Source organism: Drosophila sechellia, chromosome 2L (assembly GCF_004382195.2).
Source record: "Drosophila sechellia strain sech25 chromosome 2L, ASM438219v1, whole genome shotgun sequence".
Classification (NCBI taxonomy): domain Eukaryota; kingdom Metazoa; phylum Arthropoda; class Insecta; order Diptera; family Drosophilidae; genus Drosophila; species Drosophila sechellia.
In genome coordinates, this window is record NC_045949.1 from 189,396 (window position 1) to 203,629 (window position 14,234).

At 44.0% G+C, this 14,234-nt stretch overlaps 5 protein-coding genes and 1 long non-coding RNA gene across 6 annotated transcripts; 3 read left to right on the forward strand and 3 right to left on the reverse strand.

Moving 5' to 3' along the window:
- The first annotated feature begins 2,347 nt into the window (after positions 1-2,347).
- LOC6617203 (glutamine synthetase 1, mitochondrial) lies at positions 2,348-4,749 on the forward strand. The gene is made up of 2 exons (XM_002041494.2): positions 2,348-2,536; positions 2,756-4,749. The coding sequence occupies exon 2, from the start codon at positions 2,763-2,765 to the stop codon at positions 3,960-3,962; it is 1,200 nt and encodes a 399-aa protein (XP_002041530.1). The 5' UTR covers positions 2,348-2,536; positions 2,756-2,762; the 3' UTR covers positions 3,963-4,749.
- Positions 4,750-5,342: 593 nt separating this feature from the next.
- Positions 5,343-6,019, forward strand: LOC116801470. Its single transcript, XR_004362036.1, has 2 exons — positions 5,343-5,627; positions 5,692-6,019. It is a non-coding gene; the product is annotated as an uncharacterized LOC116801470 (long non-coding RNA).
- A 2,731-nt stretch (positions 6,020-8,750) lies between these two features.
- LOC6617204 lies at positions 8,751-9,392 on the reverse strand. The gene is made up of 2 exons (XM_002041495.1): positions 9,312-9,392; positions 8,751-9,254 (listed from the first exon to the last, which is right to left on the reverse strand). The coding sequence occupies exons 1-2, from the start codon at positions 9,390-9,392 to the stop codon at positions 8,751-8,753; spliced, it is 585 nt and encodes a 194-aa protein (XP_002041531.1).
- Positions 9,393-9,485: 93 nt separating this feature from the next.
- Positions 9,486-11,003, reverse strand: LOC6617205. The gene is made up of 3 exons (XM_002041496.2): positions 10,166-11,003; positions 9,793-10,006; positions 9,486-9,735 (listed from the first exon to the last, which is right to left on the reverse strand). The coding sequence occupies exons 1-3, from the start codon at positions 10,983-10,985 to the stop codon at positions 9,519-9,521; spliced, it is 1,251 nt and encodes a 416-aa protein (XP_002041532.1). The 5' UTR covers positions 10,986-11,003; the 3' UTR covers positions 9,486-9,518.
- Positions 11,004-11,092: 89 nt separating this feature from the next.
- LOC6617206 lies at positions 11,093-12,723 on the reverse strand. Its single transcript, XM_002041497.2, has 3 exons — positions 11,693-12,723; positions 11,417-11,630; positions 11,093-11,361 (listed from the first exon to the last, which is right to left on the reverse strand). Exons 1-3 carry the CDS (start codon positions 12,507-12,509, stop codon positions 11,151-11,153), a joined length of 1,242 nt encoding a protein of 413 aa, XP_002041533.1. The 5' UTR covers positions 12,510-12,723; the 3' UTR covers positions 11,093-11,150.
- A 644-nt stretch (positions 12,724-13,367) lies between these two features.
- Positions 13,368-14,213, forward strand: LOC6617207 (RNA-binding protein 7). Its single transcript, XM_002041498.2, has one exon. The coding sequence runs from the start codon at positions 13,415-13,417 to the stop codon at positions 14,126-14,128; it is 714 nt and encodes a 237-aa protein (XP_002041534.1). The 5' UTR covers positions 13,368-13,414; the 3' UTR covers positions 14,129-14,213.
- Positions 14,214-14,234: the final 21 nt, after the last annotated feature.

A 14,234-nucleotide genomic window follows, 5' to 3' on the forward strand; every position in this document is an offset into this window, starting at 1 on the left:
GATAAGGGGTTGTACTTTGTCATTTGGGGTTTTACATAAAAATAAGTTAATAGGTGCCGCGCTTCGTTTAAAGGAGCTCCAGTAAGCATTTTAATGGTTTGCTTTCGCGACATTTTACCTACATTTTGCTTTTCCCTACATTTAATGTAGCATGAGGTCATTTGTAGCTGGGGCGTGGGAGGACCTTACAACTTTACCCCAGAAACAGTTTTGGGGTATATCTGAACGCAACAATTAGATGTAGACATTGTTGTACGGCTCCTTGTTGACATGCTTTTAGGATGCTCCTGTCTGTATTTTGCCCACTCTAATTGGGATTTACGGATTGCACTTACGGATTGCAAATTAAGTTTAGTTAAACCGGTTTTTGTATAGATTGGGGGCAAGTAAAAACGTAATGAATCGATCAACAACAGGTATTTTCCTAGTACAAACCGCAGTTGGAGATATTATTCCTAGTTCGGTTTCTGGGTTCAAAATCAGCATACAACCCTAAAGTTATGCAGTCGCCTTAAGATATGAAAATATAATGAATTTCCACTGGCAATTTCCCGATGACTATTGGCTTGGAAATTTCTAAAGCTTGGGACTAATCAAGTCACGGAGATGTCAACAATTGGCAAGAATTGCAAACCGGTTGTTCTATACTTGTTGAATTCGTTTTAATATCTGGAGGGGGGGGGTGTTATATTAGATGTGCCAACTATGTGATGCATTTTGCTTGAGACCCACCTAATTCGGTTACTTACAGATTATTGTTTTCCAAAAACTGCTTCCAACTATACTGGTTCATGGTGCCGTAACTCAACAGCTACTGAAACCATCGCTTTGAAGCAACAAGTTGCCTTCGCAAAAAAGCTAAGTCGCAGGCTATAACGAATAGGCGGCAGTCGAAACCCAAGCCGAATATAAGAATTAGCGATTTTGTATTTGGTGGTTCCACATCGGGCGTATATATATGTACACACTCTGCTGGAGGGAAACTTTCGTAGTTTCTTGCGAAAGATAACTGAAGCCGGCCAACTAGTGGAAACGATGCCACGTAACTGGAAAAGCGTAAACGGCTATATGGGAATTACTCGCGTCTATGGTGAAAATTGGCACTCACACATTGGCACATAAAAGTTTTCTCTGTATTCCTTGTTTTCTTTGTTATGGCCACCTGAAGCTCTCCCAATATGAGCCATCCAAAAAAGCTTGTTTTCCCGCCAGAAACAGAGTTTAGCTTTATTTTTACATTAATCTTAGCTGAAATATACTCATCCATTCTTCAGCACTTTCCTTAAGCTTAAAGTCACGAGGCAACCAACAAATAATTGGAGTCGTGCAAATGGTGACCGCGTTGGCACTTGGTCACTAAATTAGCTAAGTGTCTGTTTAAAAATCATCGCATTTAGTGGACGGAATTTACTGTGGTCTCGGCTTGTGCGACAATATGCCATCATGTAGGAGGAAGTGGGCCAATATGCGCGGCTTGATGAACGAATTTACATAGCATGTAAATTTCAACGTTCTACATACTCAGCCTAAAAGTTGGCTACACTCTTATACTCTTATTTTAGTTATTTATAGTTTTAGTTAGATATATTTTATAATATTCAGAACGTCTTATGCGAGACCCAAGCATGGAATAGGAATATTTAGTACCGAATTTACATATTATAAACAAATCATAATTGATTAATTTTAGGCTCTTTCAATGCGGTCCGCCGCGAAATTTATCAAATGCCAAACACGAATAGACACAACTGATACGGTGCTCCTTGCATTCGCTATATTTAATTGTATATAATGAACTTTGTACCAGGCGTGTATTGAAAACAATCAGCCAGAGAGCAAAGTGGTGGAGGTTTTTACGAAGAGGTTACGAGAATCGAGAGAGTGTTGTAATAAGTTGTACTGTTGAAATGCATTTGCATACTGCGTACCCTATCATAGTTTTTGAAATTAATTTATCAAAAATGTCGAACTTAATTTGTGGGATGTTATATGTAGATCTAAAGTTGGCTATGCACCTTAATAGCCAGGTGTTCTACGATGAGAATTACTAAAATCTTTTGTTTTTCATTTGGCGCTAATGCAAGCTACAAGTGCTCGAAATGCATAAATGAGCTTATAGCTTGTGCTCAGTAACGGGGCTTTCGGCTACCCGAGTAGCCTCGAAACATAAACATTATGGGTCGCATCGCAGATCTCTCTGGCTGGCTAGTGGCTGCGGAGCGGGTTCCCATATACCGCCAGTTTTGAATGCTCTCTGGGAGGCCTTGTCTGTGCGTCGGCGTCGCAAACGCGATAAAGAAAACCCGAGGCGCGCGACGAAACAACGAAAAAAGTGAATGCTGTCGCGCTAACTGTGCTCACAAGCCTTCCAAACATCGAATTGGTCGGGTGTCCCCAACAGTCGCTTCGCAGCCACTGACAGAAACAGAAACGAAAACCGAAAGTACCGCAATCTAAAAATCCCCAAAAGACCTGTCCAGCCAGGGACTACTTAACCAATCATATAACTGTAAAGTGGAAAAACAAGCAGAGCACGGTAAGTTGTGCGGAAGACTGCGTCTTCACTGGAAAAGTCCCCCTTTCTTAACCACCTCGGAAAATCAAGTGCAAGGAATATAATTACATAAAAATACATGAGAAAAGCAGAGTGAGCCAGCATCCCACCAGCCTTGCCCTTCCTGCGCACGTCCTCACATTCGCCAGCAATACATAACTAACCGTGTCCTTTTGTCCTTCTCGCCGACTCCAATTCAAGAACCAAGATGGCACTCCGCGTGGCCGGACTCTTCCTGAAGAAGGAGCTGGTGGCTCCCGCAACGCAGCAGCTGCGTCAGCTGCGTACTGGCAGTACCACCCGCTCCCAGTTCTTGGCCAACTCCCCCAACACGGCCCTAGACAAGAGCATTCTGCAGAGGTACCGCAACCTGGAGACGCCTGCCAATCGAGTGCAGGCTACTTACTTATGGATCGACGGTACCGGCGAGAACATTCGCCTCAAGGATCGCGTCTTGGACAAGGTTCCCAGTTCCGTGGAGGACTTGCCGGATTGGCAGTACGACGGCAGTTCCACCTACCAGGCCCATGGCGAGAATTCGGATACCACGCTCAAGCCACGCGCCATATATCGCGATCCCTTTAAGCCAGGCAAGAACGACGTAATTGTACTGTGCGACACCTACAGCGCCGACGGCAAGCCGACGGCGTCCAACAAGCGTGCCGCGTTCCAGGCAGCCATTGACCTAATTGGCGATCAGGAGCCCTGGTTCGGCATTGAGCAAGAATACACTTTATTAGACGTGGACGGACGTCCCTTCGGCTGGCCGGAGAACGGTTTCCCAGCCCCACAAGGACCTTACTACTGCGGAGTGGGAGCTGACCGCGTGTACGCTCGCGATCTTGTGGAGGCCCACGTCGTGGCCTGCCTGTATGCTGGGATCGATTTCGCCGGCACCAATGCCGAGGTTATGCCCGCGCAGTGGGAGTTCCAAATTGGTCCAGCCGGGATTAAGGCATGTGACGATTTATGGGTGTCGCGATATATTTTGCAGCGCATAGCTGAGGAGTATGGCGTAGTGGTCACCTTTGACCCCAAGCCGATGGAGGGTCAGTGGAACGGAGCCGGTGCGCATACCAACTTTTCCACAAAGGAGATGCGTGCCGATGGCGGAATCAAGGCCATCGAGGAAGCTATCGAGAAGCTGAGCAAGCGCCACGAGCGGCACATCAAGGCATACGACCCCAAGGAAGGCAAAGACAATGAACGGCGCCTCGTGGGACGTCTTGAGACTTCTAGCATCGATAAGTTTTCTTGGGGCGTGGCCAACCGGGCCGTAAGTGTGCGAGTACCGCGTGGCGTTGCGACGGCCGGCAAAGGTTACCTCGAGGACCGGCGGCCAAGCTCCAACTGTGATCCCTACGCCGTGTGCAACGCCATTGTCCGCACCTGCCTGCTCAACGAATAAGCAGTGAGCGGTGCAAGGGGCGTTTAATCTTTTGTACATTATGTTTTATTGAATTGTGAAGCGTATCCGATCATTTGGTTATATTTACATTGAACTGAAGCAAAATTTAGTTTGCTTGTGCAAAAAAGACAGGAAACCGAGTCACGAAAAAAGCGTGCGCTTAGAGTTTAAGAAAGTGGGTGGGTGGCAAGACGAACAAAGCTTAAGGAAAACTTTGACCTTAAAGCGATGGAGCCTCAAGAATACTTTGCCATATATATCTTACAAACTACGTATATCTATCATTGCTTTAATCTAAATAATAAAAACACTGTACCCTATGTTAATTTTTTACCTTTAGATCAAACAAACATTTTGGGATCCGACGTTGAATTCGGCCAACGCCATTTCTTGCCCTTAAATTCTTGAACGCTCTTTTTTAATAACTCGTAAGGGTTTCTAAATGTAAATTTAAGAACGAAATATCACCGAAATCGGACGATATGCATATTACTCATTCATATCCATGGGCAGGAATACACATATGTGTAAAATTTGTTTATAAAAACTAATTGTTGATTAGAAGTTGTTAAAAATAAAATACTAAGAACTTAATATAATATATATTGGTACATATGTATCTCACTTCACGGATCTGTCGCTTCACTTTGTTCGGTAGCATTTTACATCATTTTACTTATGTATATGCTGTTATAATATAAATGTCTATATACTAGCACCCTGAAAATTAAGAATTCCATTGAGATACATAAATACATTTTGAGTAAAAGCAGTGCAAAACACATTACTACAGACTGTTTTATTTTCTCTTTTCTGGTGAGCTTTTGAACGACTGTTGTTGCAAAGACTGCGAAAATCAAAGTTTTAAAATATAGAACAGCTTGTTTGTAAATAAGTGTGACATGGGGGCACAAAAACGAGCTAAGGCAAGACCTTGTTTTTAATGGAAAGTTTTCCACCGCAAACAGCTGCCTGACACTGAATGTTTTCGAAGACCAAATCTTGGGGTTTCAGAAAATGTGTGTTTTTCGCTCAACTGATACACACCCTTGTATATATACATATATGTATGCTTGGATGTAAGATATGGCTGCGAAGGAGACAATGCTCCCATATACTCGTATATTCCCAACGGCAATACACTGCGTCAGCTGATAGGGCAGGGGTACTGCACTCTGGGATGACAGGCCACTACATTACCCAGCAATCAAATAGTGATTGTATGGAACCGTGAACGCAATCGCTTCTCGCTTCAAAGGGGGCAAGCTAACTCCTAGTGCCTTTCACACTTTATATTATACGTTATCTTTCAAAATAAATCTTAAGTTTGAATTGAATTAAAATAATAAACTAAACTGATATTTAATATATTATGTTTTCGAGCACCTAAAAGTGAGTGTGCTTTTTTTTTTTACTGCATTTCGCATGGCCGTTCTCGCAATTGTTGACATTCTGGGTGCAGTTAGCGGTGTTTGTTCGGCTCTGCTGGGAGCGGGTTACGGATTACGGGTATGCGAATGTAATAAGGTCAAGAGGGAGAGATAAGGCCATCCGGCTTATACAAAACAGTGTTAAATACACAGAGATAGTTCGACCAAGCCAACCAGCCCAATGAGACACGGAATCATCCGTAGTCAACCCATCTTCGTAAGCTCATCTTAAAATGTTCGAACGCATTCCTGTGCCCAATTCGAAGTCGACTATCTAATATACCCGTTTTCCATTGCAGCATATGAGGCCACAATGTAGATACTATTATATATTATAAAATCGCATAAACAATCGAATCAAGGCACTAGCCTGTTATGGCCACAGAACTCAACAGTTCCGCACCGTCGCCCATAAACCAGATTATTAATTATTTGAAGCAGGTTCATTGGTATGCATGAAACACGTTCAAAGATGTCAACATCTTACAATGCAGGTCTGAGGAGAGCCAGTTATGCTGCCTGAGACCAGGCGATTTGCATAAAACGGAATGATAAGCTGGACACCTGATTTCGAGACAATTGATAACAAAATGTTTGTTCAATAAAGAAAACCACTATATCGCTGAATCAAGGGATCTAAATAATTCATTTTCGCTCCAGATAAATGTTGGCAACGGCCGACTGGATAGAGATGTAAGCTTCACATACTCTCCTCACCTTCCTATAAAATCTTCAGTTCGCCAGTTCACTCGGTTAAAGTCCGAGCAAACTGATAAGACAGTCAGGCCACGAAGTTGATCTTCCGGCTGCAGAAGCCTGGCCAGCGCTTACCATTATCTTTTCCAGCGTGCCTTTTCCTTCTGACTCGGTCAGAAAAATGCCTCCGCCTGGGTGGGGTTATCACAGTTCAATAAATCATACTGGCTGCGGTTGCGAAAATAAAATAATGTCGCGTCCAGAAAGCAAATGTTTTAAACCATAATTGATCAATTCCATATAAAGAGAAGGAATAATTTTACCCAGTCCCCTGCGTATTTCACTGAAATTACCTAAAAGTTGGGCACGATTGTGGAGCGTGATTTCTGAACGGCCTGTCGCAGTAAACTCATCTACTGATCGACTCCTGTCTGGCCAATTGCAAATTACCATTTTCAGAGCCTTTAACTGGGTCAAGACATTCGCTTGTCTTGCGATGTGGGTGTTCGGAAAAAGTAATGATAACAGCAGATTTACGGATTCAATGCAGTACGCAATGTGACGAGCGGCAATAAACGGGTAACAAAACAGACCGAATCTGTTGAGGAGCTGCCGGTAAAATAATCGTTGCTGGGGGTGCTGTTTATTTGCATGTGTTGTTCCGTTTGCAGCGCACCAACTGCTTGTTGAGATTACGTTTTATGGCACTACTTTTATTCCGCGCAATCGCAAATGATTGCTCGATCAAAATATGTGGCGGCACTCTGGACAATTATAAAACCTGTCAGGTGGAAGCAGATACTATGTCCTGTGACCGATGACCAGCAATTAATCGGTCACGTAGCGTCATTTTGGAAAGTTTGAAAAGATTTGCGGCCGTAAATAGTTTTCTACGCAACCGATTCTTCCATTTTATCTATGGCGCGTGTCGATACGGTAGGGGTCTTGCGCAAACACAGGCAGCCAACAAGTGCTGTCTTTTATCTGGCCTATTTATCTAATTTCCCACTGCTCACGCCATTCGCAATGTTCTGGTCGTGATGAGTGCCTATATTTAATTTGCAGACCGTATAGATGTCTGGAACTGAATCACCCAACAGCAGGTTCGGACTGCGTGTTCTTTCTTAGTTTTCCAGAGAGCCCAAAGATCTTCCTTCCCAAATTTTATGCCGCTTTTCCCTGTAGCTTTTTTTTTAGAACACCTCGACTTTACTTTCTCTGTCTGCCACCACACGCGAACCGCAATATTTGCGTCATGGGCCCACACGCGTCTACAAAGTGATCTGCGATTTGTTCCGTGCGTTTTGGCGCATCGCATCAGACAAAGTTCAGTCCCCCGATTCTTGGGGTAATCACCGTAGCCAAACCGATGACGGGAATATGCTCAGGCAAAGGTCGTCTTCTGTGGCACACACTCATGCGCATTACTTTAATTTCATTTTATTTTTAATTGGTTTTTGTCAGAACGGCGATTATGTTTCTAAGTTATCTGTAAAGTGACCCGCTTTTAGTTGATAAATGAGATTAGGATCCATTAGCTATATTCAGACTGAATGGATGAGAGTCGCAGAGATAATATATTTCAGCAAAAAAAGAGAGGACTTTGTTTTGAGAAAGTCGTTTGATAAGAGCTTTTCGATAAGCCGGCAAAATGTTACTGGGCGTTGTTTAGCCAGACTTCATTGGACTTAAATGATAAAATGAACTGTACATATGTGTTTTCTTTGCATATTATTCAGACAATTTAAGAGAACGTATTTTCTTTTTACATAAAAATATATAACATTACGGGGCAACTGTTTGTTTCATGTCGTGCAGGCAATTAGAGTTCGTTCAACCGATGTCCACCTCCCTTTACTCATTTTATTGGTCATTACCGAGTCCGAAATTACATATTTGGGAAGACCTAGCAAAACCTTGTCAACACAAGTATCCCCATATTGGCCGGATCTGTTTTGAACAGATAATTAATTTGGAAAACTTAATTTAAGGAAATACAAGTTATCACAAGTAGTTTCCCTTTAACAATTGCATTACAATTTTGATAGGGATGTAAACTGCAATGCAAGCATATTATAAACACATATTTTGTTGTAATAAATGTGTTACATTATTATTTATGTTACATTTAATTCAACTATGTTGTTCCTACTGTGTAAATGTTAATAACTTTTGAAGATATTAAATTGAATGCCAATAATTAACCCGAAGATATTTAACTATTATTGCAAGAATTCTTAGACTCCCAAAAAGGTCAAAATGCAAACGGAAGAAGCTATAACGTACATGTATAGTATATGTAACATACTTTAAATTATAGTTAATGTCCTCGGTAACCAGGCCAAAGGCTTTCCATTTTATGTTTCCATCTGTAAAAAAAATTGTGACTGAAGGTTATATACCTTCTGCAAGGGTATATGAAATGCGCCTCATGATCTACTTTGAAGCAGCCCGTTAGTATGCCACAAAACATGTACCTGTAGATAAAGTATGCTACACTACTAAAGTCCTGATATGTTCTCATAGTGCTATATTCCAGAAGAAGGCCGGAACTGGCCGTATCAGACTATTCTTATAGCTGCCATAGAAATAGTCGGAAAAAATTTTATTATTACTTTATTTCTTGTTCAATTTACTTGTGCTGATTTATTTCGGTCAATCTTTATTCATTGGATCCACAGTACTTTTTCACAACCTTTCCAGTCATGAAGTAGGTGGACAGCGCCCTTAACCTGCGGCCACGTGAAAGTTCCTCAAACAAGCCGCCACTCACGGAGAACGTGTGTTTCGGTTTGTAGAGAAGGCTCAGAAGTGGGTTCTTGGGGCTTACGCGCATGTTGATCATGGCGTATGTGCCTTTGACCAGAGGACAGCTCAGAGTGTAGTTACTTTGCTTAAGCATGTTGTCCTTGGCTGGCTTAAAAAGCGGTACGGAATTGAAGACATTCTGCAGGTCGCACAGTTTGGTGGAGGCGTTGTATATGGTGCGAGGCTTACCCCGACCGGAGTGCTGAAGTATGAGGATGCGAGACACCGGTGAGGCAATCTCCTCGTTAATGGTGGTTACTGAGCCGATGCCAGTCTGATTCGAGAAGGTCATGTTGACAACAAACCGAGGTCGGTCATCCGTCCAATTGGCATAGGTGAAGGTCACATAATAACAGCTCTATTCGGTTATTCCATATTAGCTTGAGACATCCGAAGACCTTTCTTGAATACAGACCTCCTTGCTCCTGATCTCACTGAACTTCAGCAGGACCACACAAGTCGAGATGCTGAGAATCGTTACCCAGGTAGCCGTCATGATTCCCAAAACTGACTACTACGTTCATTTTCTAAAACCAGCTGAGATAATAATAAAATAATTAGGGGGCTCCATCAAATTGCCATTAGTCAATTACGAATCTAATTTTCGAATCAATTTATTGCCCTAGTACAATATGTCAAACTTTTCGGCCAAGTTCAGAATTTGGCTTAATTTGCGGCTAATACGCTCCGATCCCGTATTCTTCAGCACATCCGTAAGCTTGGGGCATTCCTCAGCCTCTGCATCGCCGATGAGTGCGCTGTCAGCCAATATAAAGCGCGTCATAAAGATTGCGTGGGGAACTTGTATGTACGCCACCCTCTTCACTTCCAATCGGAACCTGCGAAAATCGGACCGATTCGTACTCAATTATATAAGGATTGATCATTTATCTTACTCTTTGAAAGTGTGAACCTCCAATTTAGCTCCCACACGGCGCAGACAACGCACAAAAGCCTCATAGTAGGCCTCCAACATGTGTTCGAACTCTATCTCCAAGATAGCCGTGTCAACGCTTGATAGCAAAAACGAGATTATGTCATGCACCACTGAATCGTACTGTGCCGTCTGAAAGTCGACAATTTTCAGCTCGATGGGTGTTCCAGAGGGTCCTAAAGATTTCAAAGAATAGTACTTGTTTCTTATCTTTTAGAAATTTTGTTATGCTAACAATTCCAAAGACTTGATTAGTTTTCAGCCCTTTTTATGTAAAATCTTATTCTTCAATGTCATTATGTTTTAAGGCGATCATTTGTGCTAGTGATACTAACCGTAACGAAACATCATATTATTTATCCAGAAGTCACAGTGTATAATGCTGGTAAAAGGCCCATCGGGTCTATCTGGGGCGGCTGCTAAGAATTCAAAAAATTGGTCCGACAACTCCTTCATTCGGGCTACTAGTCTGGAATCGTTGTTGGTGGCTCGACGGATGTCCTCCAGAGTCTCTGCCGTCATTACCAACTTCCACTCGGGCGCTTCAGCATGCCAATCGAACTTTTTGAAGAACGGCTTGACCTGTTCCCGGAACACCTCTGGTCGGAGGATTCGCAGAGCCAGAGAAAGGGCGTGAAACTCGGCCATATATTTAAGGGCTAGCAGCGTGTGGGCCAGATCGAAAGGTTTTAGCCTCTGCCCGGAGACGTAGCCACTGCTACGCAAATTTTCCAGCACCAACACGGCATTGTGGTCTACCTTTGAGGAGTTGGATTCGAGGGATTCGCGACAGCCATAGAAGCGAGGAAATCCTTTAAATTGGCTCTCGGCAGGGACCCCAGCTTCATCTTGAAGGACGGCCAGAGCAGGGGCCAAAATCTTGTAAACAGCGTTCTCAGTGAGGCATGTTCGCTCAGGCTGGAAAAACTGCCAGTACTTGGGGTCGATCGGAGGCACTTTAGCCACCAGCTGCTCCTCAAACAACTCACCATTGGGTTTCTGCAGCCGGGCATGAATTGCCAGGAGAACGCTTCCGTAGTTATCGCCCGGTTTCGTCAGACTGCTTGTCTGATAATTAAGGAGGCGGGCCCCTGAAAAGTGGGGTTTAACCACTTCAGAAAGAGTCCGAATTCCGGGCAGCTTGTCCGCACCCATGTTCTTCAGCCTAATCTTCCGGAAAGACTACTATGACTTGTTTTAGTGGGGACAGAAACAAGGCGCTAATTCGATGCCTGATAACAAACATGTGTACACAACGAGAATGTGATAAAGGTGACCAGCTTATTGTGCAATTTTTATTTCGTGACAGGCAAAAATAGATCAGTAAAATATATTAAACTTTTTTCCTAGTCGCAAGATAGCCTCAAATTTTGTCACAATAGTTTTTGCTCCAGTGTTCTTTGTGAGAAGCGAGAAATCGACGTCTTTATAGTCTTTCGGAATCGTACTATTGTCAGCCAGTATAACCTTCATCATAAAGATCGCGTGAGGCAACTGCAAGTGTGCAGTTTGCTGTACCTCTTCGAGAAACCTGCAAAAAATTCGATGAAAAAAGGTATCCCATTGGCTGCGGAAACTCGTCTTACAATTCGTATGTGTAGTTGCTGGTGTCCACATTCACGCTGCGCAAGGTCTGAATGAAGGCGTTGTAGTACATGGTCAGGAAATTGTAGAAATTGTCTTCGAGAACATTTACGTCCACACTTGAAAACAGCATGAAGATGATATCATGCACCAACGATCCGTACTGCGCGATTTGAAAGTCAATGATTTTCACCTTAAGTGGAGTGCCTTCCTCTCCTGATAAAATTCTTAATGCATTAATATAGCCGGTTTCGATTTAAGAACTAAATCCATCATACCGTATTTTAGCATCATATTGTTGATCCACAGATCTCCGTGCACGAGGGTAGTGAATGGGCCGTCGTCCACATCGTTGCTAGCTTGAAAGGCCTGGAAAATGTCCAGCAGCTCCTTGACGCGATTTACTTCCCGTTCGTCGCTGGTCACCAACTTTATGTCCTTTAGAATCTCGTTGTTCATTATTTCCGTCTCGGCCTGATCAATATTACAGTTTATATCGAACTTCTTGAAGTATGGTCGCACATACTCCTCGTACACCTGCGGTTTTTTCAGGCGCAGGGCGATGGGCAGGGCATGGTACTGGGCCAAATAGTGCAGAATAAGCACAGTTTCTGCGAGATTGTAAGGCCGGTGTCTGTTACCTGGGCGGTAGCCCTGCATAGTGACGTTCTCTTGGACCAGAACGGCATCCCGATCCACTTTTGTAGCGCGGGGGTCCAACGATACGCGGGAGCCGTAGTATCGCGGGAAGCCGTCAAAAATATGGGCGGGCAGGATGCCTGACTCCAGCTGCAACTTATCCAGCTCCGGCGACAGATACTGGTACACCGCGTTCTCCGTAATGCAGGTCCGCTCGGGTTGGAAGATCTGCCAGTAAAGGTCGTTGGTGAGGGGCGGCAACTTGACTATCAGCGACAAATCCCGAATACCACCGTCTGCACTGCGGATTTTCGCTTGGACAGATAACATAATGCTGCCATAGTTGTCCCCGGGCTTGGTCAGGTAGCTAGTGGAGTACGAGTCCAGTGTACACCCTTCTGGCAAGTGAGGCTCGATCACCTGTGGCAAGTTCTTGATTTTCGGAACTTCTCCCATTTCTGGAGCGGATTGTACTGCTCCACGCGTAAAAGGCGACTGAATAGGTTCGACGATTCCGCGTAAACGTGCTTTTCTACCCTCTGCTCTACACAATTTGAAAGGTATTAAATCCACAACCGTAGCGCGCTTTTCTATGTGGTGGTGTAGTTTATTTGTCAAATTGCGACACTACGCGAAATATTAGCTCAAGTGGCATTGATAACGCTCATAGAACGTACTCAGTACTCACTCTAAGAGCTTGAAAGCTTCTCTTCAATACACAATGTCGTCCCGATCATCTTTTTCCATTCCATTCCTTCCATTTTATTTTTACCAAAAATTTTAGTCTAGTCTTAGAAAGGGTTTCGTTCTCCGTTTAAATTACGAGCCCAAACATTCAATAATGTTCATGCGTGAAGGGTACACTTAGGTCGGTCCGTCGCGAATTCCCACCTCTCAATTGAATTTGTGGCGCTGTGTTTGTGCTAGTATCCAGAGTCCCCTGAGTAAATATTTGGTTTGATTTATATCGCCGAGTTGATAGATGAAGTGTGCGAAGCTAGCACTACAAGGGAAGCTCAATAAAAAGAGGCGATGGCGGCATCGACAACAATCGAGAACATCAGCCGGCGGGACGAATAATTAAAATGTCTTTGTTATCAGCAATGCTTATGCACCGCGGAAGCAAATATATATTTCACCTCATTAACGGAAAAGTTTAAAGACTTGAAACTCCCCACTAGGAACTAGTTCTTAGGAACTAGGTCTTATTAACGGAAGAGTTTAAAGGCTCTAAACTCCCCACTAGGATCTAGTTCTTAGGTAGTTCGCACTAGTAACTAGTTCTCAGACAGCTCGCATATACCGATGTTATTTTCTGCCATCACTACGTCCGATTTGTTGTGTTTACTTGTCGAAGCTAAATGGACTTGCAGTTACTAATGCAGCAAATGTATAGTGGTGCGTCGGTCATGACGATTTCGGAAAGGAACTTAAATTGTTACAGTTATGGAATTCCATCTGGCCAGCACCAACTGCAGCCAATTTACCCTTTTCTGCCCACTGAAAACGGTGATCAGGTGGTTGGGCAACTGGACGACGACGACGAGGAGGAGGAGGACGAGGAGCAACGGACTCTGTTCTGCGGCAATCTCGACGAGCGCGTGACGGAGGAGATCCTTTACGAGGTGTTCCTGCAAGCCGGCCCCATCGAAGGAGTGCGGATACCGACCGACAACAATGGGCGTCCCCGGAATTTCGGATTTGTCACATACCAACGCCTGTGTGCGGTGCCCTTCGCCCTGGACTTGTACCACGGCCTTGAACTGTTCCAAAAGAAAGTCACTATCAAGCAGCAGGGCTGCAAGCAGCTACCTGCCTACAACCAAAGTCGTCTACGCCCGTTCATGATGGAGGCTCCACCGCAGCCATCGCCAGTGCGTCACGCCCGCCACAGTTTGCATGACGGCAAGCCGTACGATCGGAATCCGTTTGGACACAACGGCGATCAACGGCGCCGGAGCGAAAGCTCCGTAATGGAACGCAACCGGCTAAAGCCACAGCAACACCACCAGCACATGCAGGGAGGCAGCAGAAGATCGGACCAACGCCACAACAACAAACGCAGATTGCTTTAAGATTTCAACACAATTTCATCTTTATGTATAGCCTAAGAACAATATTTAGACAAAAATATACAAGTCCCTCCTTTTAATAAAATAACCTTTAAAGTCTGGTCGATTA